The 4962-nt window shown below is 36.1% G+C and overlaps 2 protein-coding genes across 2 annotated transcripts in view; both read left to right on the plus strand.

The window, feature by feature from the left end:
• The window catches only part of LOC110424389 (small ribosomal subunit protein uS2), a 1746-nt gene extending 1653 nt beyond the window's left edge, over window positions 1-93 (plus strand). The window contains exon 4 of the mRNA XM_089784897.1: window positions 52-93. Coding sequence (XP_089641023.1) covers window positions 52-93 — 42 coding nt within the window. The remainder of the gene's footprint in view (window positions 1-51) is intronic.
• Window positions 94-102: 9 nt separating this feature from the next.
• The window catches only part of EDA25 (CCAAT-binding factor), a 5523-nt gene continuing 663 nt past the window's right edge, over window positions 103-4962 (plus strand). The window contains exons 1-12 of the mRNA XM_089784898.1: window positions 103-202; window positions 317-397; window positions 780-851; window positions 1511-1603; window positions 1804-1956; window positions 2052-2135; window positions 2275-2422; window positions 2661-2746; window positions 3190-3272; window positions 3368-3730; window positions 4054-4276; window positions 4451-4959. Of these exons, the coding sequence (XP_089641024.1) occupies window positions 137-202; window positions 317-397; window positions 780-851; window positions 1511-1603; window positions 1804-1956; window positions 2052-2135; window positions 2275-2422; window positions 2661-2746; window positions 3190-3272; window positions 3368-3730; window positions 4054-4276; window positions 4451-4959 (1961 nt within the window). The 5' untranslated portion in view covers window positions 103-136. The remainder of the gene's footprint in view (window positions 203-316; window positions 398-779; window positions 852-1510; window positions 1604-1803; window positions 1957-2051; window positions 2136-2274; window positions 2423-2660; window positions 2747-3189; window positions 3273-3367; window positions 3731-4053; window positions 4277-4450; window positions 4960-4962) is intronic.

A 4962-nucleotide genomic window follows, 5' to 3' on the forward strand; every position in this document is an offset into this window, starting at 1 on the left:
GTTTCAATTAGGTGATGCTATATATGTCTAAACTTCTTTTACATTTTACAGACTTACAAAAGCTTGTTCTCTGTCCATTATTGTTTCAATTAGGTGATGCTATATATGTCTAAACTTCTTTTACATTTTACAGACTATGTATGTACTGCTAAAGAGCAAATCAGAGCAAGAACGCAAGCTGCTATCTTCACTAGTTAACAAAGTAAGTTGATATTGAATTAGTTGAACTCGTTTTTGTCTCTGTTGGAGCCATAAACATTGCAGCATCTTTTCAGGCTGTTTTAATTTTGTTTCTTTATATTTTGGTTATCTACAGCTTGGAGATCCTCAAAATAAGGGTGCATCAAATGCTGACTTTTACTTATCAAACCTTCTATCTGATCACCCTAATATGAAGGTACAATTTCTCATTCTTGCTCTCTATAGTCACTTGTTGGGGTGTTTGGATGTTGCATGATGCACTCTAAGTCAAAAGGTGAGGGTTTTGCTTTGAAGTAGGATATATTTCAAACCTAGCTAAATTTATAGTTTAGGATCATTGGTATGCAAGAGCAATAGCCTCTTCCCTTGGCTATGGAAGGTGATAGTAGACATAATTGTAGGACCAAAAATATAAAACTATTGAAAAGAATGTACAAGTATAATCAATGGTGTTATTGCCTGCATATCTTATTGAAAGAACAATTTTCAGGCCATTTGCATGGTAATTAGGCATTCCTTCACATGTTGGTGATAAATATAGCATTATATCTATGCTAAGAACATTTTTTTTTTGGCAGGCTGTGGTTATTGACGAAGTGGATACTTTTCTTTTTCGGCCTCATTTAGGACTACGTGCAAAGTACCATGCTGTATGTTCATCCTGTTCTTGTGCTAAAATGATATTAGAAAACTTGTAACATACAGTCTTTTCTACCAGTGTAGCATCAATTTGTTTTACTATCAGTAATAATAAATCATAAAAGTTTGAGAGTGAAGTGCCTAATTGTGGTAATGCTATTTAGTGGATTGTTTATATGTTATTATTGAGTCATCCAGATTAGGGAGAATATTTCATCTCTCTTCTTAAAACCATAGCAGGATCTCAGGAAATTACAGAGCACGTTCCTCACCACAGTAGGGCCCACCTTACTTGCAGTACGCTCTGGGACAAACAAATATTTTTCTTTGATTGGACTTGCTGTGTCAATTTATTTGGAATTGCTTGTGAGAATTAGAAGTTTGTCTCTGTATTACATATATTGTTTTGTTTACCAATATAATATTATCAGTGTGAGCTGGCCGCATTCTTATGTATATGAATTGACTGTTGATGTCTGGGTCTTATTTTTAAGTTCTGTCAGAGTCGCTGTTTAGAACTCAATCACTCAAACTAGTGATGTGATTCATTTTTTTTTTAAGTTCTGTCAGAGCCACTGTTTTGAACTCAATCACTCTAACTTGTCATATGATTCATTTTATTGATTGATTTTACCTGTGAACTTTCTGATATGCCCTTTGTCATATACAGATCAATTTTTTGAGCCAAATTCGTTTGAGTCAAAAAGGAGATGGACCAAAGGTGGCAAAACGTTTGATAGATGTATACTTTGCACTTTTTAAGGTATGCGTTGGTTTCTATTTAATTTACATGATTTAGTTTGTATGGCTGCATCCTGTGTCGTACTTGATGTAACTAACAACATGCATGAAGTTTTAGCCTCTTTTTTAGGCATGTGATTCTCTTATTAATATGTTTTGCTATCCTCCTGATTAGTGAAATTGTGAAAAGAATAGATTAGAATTTATAGTTAAAAATTTCAGGTGCTGATTACTGAGGCAGGTAGAAGTGTGCAGCTGGATAACAAAAGCAAGAAAGCAGTAAAAATTACTTCGAGTTCTAGGGAGAACAAACTAAAAGGTAGTGGAGAATCTCATGTTGAATTGGATTCAAGACTTCTGTCAGTTCTCCTAACGGTCAGTAGTGTCTATGTGAAAGTTACTATGCATAATTTTAGAGAAGATTTCAACATTTTCCAACTTTCACAACTTCTCCTTGTGCATATCCTCAGGGAATTAATAGAGCATTTCCTTATGTTTCAAGCAATGAAGCTGATGACATAATTGATATGCAAACACCAATGCTCTTCCAACTGGTAGGCTACAAAACTTGGCACTTCTTTATTATTATTAGACAGCCAGAACATTTGGTTGATAGATATCGTGTTTCTTGTCATTGTTGAGCATTACCATAATCATGGATCTTGTATGTTAAGATGGACATTAATTTTGCAGGTTCATTCCAAGAATTTCAATGTAGGAGTTCAAGCATTAATGCTTCTTGATAAAATCTCATCTAAGAATCAGGTTGTCAGTGATCGATTTTACAGGGCCTTGTACTCAAAACTCTTACTTCCTACTTCTATGAATTCCTCTAAGGCAAGTGAACTTGAGTTTGGTTAATTTTTGTTTCAATGCTATATGGTTGTGATCTGGTGCACATTGTTTGGCATCTGGGCTAGTCATTGACTTTGTAATTATCTGGATCATGTTTGTTTCTGATTATTATTTCTTCCAGTAGCATTAATATTCAGTTTATAGTTTATTAGCATAGAGGTGCTTTTGTGGATTCTATTACCTAAATGTTTTCTTCACATTTACATGGATATTTTTTCAGGCAGAAATGTTTATTGGACTTCTTTTGAGAGCCATGAAATGTGATGTCAATTTGAAACGTGTGTCTGCCTTCTCGAAACGTGTATTGCAGGTAAGTGATGCACTCCCTTTTCTCTTTGCTTGCTTCTTTTCTTTGTTGATGCTTCAAAGCATATAAGGATGACTGTTAAAGTACAATCCATTTTATTAAATTTTTTTATGGTGCATGAATGAATGTTGTGTAGGCATTTCCGCAAATATAATCATTTTCTTTTATGCCTTGTTGGCTACAATTGGCATAAGTGATTTTTGGAATTTTTTGTTTTATTCCCAGATTGCCTGTCTTTTCTGGTTGCCACTAAATGAGGCAGGATACATAGTTACAGAGCAGGACAGCATTTATTTTTGCACCATTTTAGATCTTTGTTTTAGTTTGTTGGATGTTAGTTTTTGAGTTTGTCTAACACGTATTCTATGACAGAACTGGGTGTTGTCTGATTTGTATAGCTTTCAGAGTGCATACATCTACAAAATTTAACAATTTGAATATGCCAGGTTGCACTTCAACAACCACCCCAATATGCTTGTGGATGCCTTTTTCTTATCTCAGAAGTTCTCAAAGCAAGGCCACAGTTATGGTAGGGTTGGTTTCAGTTAGATGTGCCATGCACCAAATTGTATTCTTTGTATTGAAGTTTCTCTCTTCCAAGCTAAAAGATTTTCCATTGTTCAGGAATATGGTGCTCCAGAATGAGTCACTTGATGAAGATCTTGAACATTTTGAAGATATTGTAGAGGAAACTGATACTGAACCTAGCTGTGCATCAAAGAAAGAAGAAAATAGTGCTGATGTTCATGGTGGTGAAGGTGCCAACTCTGATAGTGATTGTTCAGAAGATGAAGATGTCTTACCAACCAATTATTCTGATGATGATGGTTCTGATGATGCGGATGAGTTGTTTATAAGAGAGAGTCCAAATGATCTTCAGAAACCCAAAATGATATCTAATCAAAAAGTGCTAAAACCTCAAATATCTTCTACTCAGTCTTTCTTGCCCGGAGGATACAATCCAAGGCACAGGGAACCTTCTTACAGGTATGTTTCCTGTCATCTTTTTCTAACTTCTGGTGTTTTATACAGTTGCACTGCATATATCTGAGTATGTGTGACTGACTAATTGGTCCTCATGTAAATTGACATCATTATCCATACTGATATAAGAGAGTAAGATGTTTTTTGTGAATCAAGGCAGAGAGCAGCTGCAAAACAATTTTATGGTCTATGGCTTTTTCCTTTTAAATTTTTCATTTTATCAATTGGTCCAGGAATTTTACCTTTGACTTTCTTTTTTCTCTTCTTGGGTTTTCAGCAATGATTTTGTTCTTACTGTGACTTTGTGTATGTCAATGTCTCAACAGCAATGCAGATCGTGCAAGCTGGTGGGAGCTGATGGTACTTTCAACACATGTTCACCCCTCAGTTGCCACCATGGCTGCGACTCTTCTTTCTGGGGCCAATATCGTTTACAATGGAAACCCATTGAACGACCTATCACTTACCGCTTTTCTAGACAAGTTTATGGAGAAGAAACCAAAAGCAAGCTCATGGCATGGTGGATCCCAAATTGAACCTGCCAAGAAGGTTGGCTTAAACTTTTCATTCAAAGACATTTTGCTTTGAGGCTTTAGTCAGTATGTGGAACTTTCTGGTTTCTGTTCCATGCTATTGATTGATTAATTGAATTACCCCTATGGTGGAAGTGCGCAGCTGCCAATAACTTAAAAAAAGTGCTGACTTATTTTTCTGTTTTTTCAGCTTGATATGAGCAACCATTTGATTGGACACGAGATTTTGTCGTTAGCTGAAACAGATGTGCCCCCAGAAGATCTTGTCTTTCACAAATTTTATATGAATAAAATGAATTCCTCAAAGAAACCAAAGAAGAAGAAGAAGAAGAAAGGCGCTGAGGAAGAAGCTGCTGAAGAATTGTTTGATGTGGATGATGATTATGTCGATGGTGGTGATGAAAGTGATAACGAAGAGATTGAGAGTATGTTGGACTCGGCCAATCCTTCTCTAGATGCAGACGGGGACTATGATTATGAAGATCTAGACCAAGTTGCCGATGAAGACGATGATGATTTGATTGGTGATGCCAGTGATGCAGAGATGGACATAGCCTCTGATGATGCTGATGGAGAAGATTTTGTTTCCGGCAGCGGCGATGGTGGGATTGATGATGATGATGATGCCATTGACATTGGAAATGGAGATGATTTTAGCGATGATGAGGACGAGTTTAATCCAAGAAAAAGGAAACGAAAGTC

This window comes from Theobroma umbraticum, unplaced genomic scaffold, assembly GCF_002168275.2.
Source record: "Theobroma umbraticum cultivar Fairchild unplaced genomic scaffold, ASM216827v3 scaffold_204.0, whole genome shotgun sequence".
Lineage (NCBI taxonomy): Eukaryota > Viridiplantae > Streptophyta > Magnoliopsida > Malvales > Malvaceae > Theobroma > Theobroma umbraticum.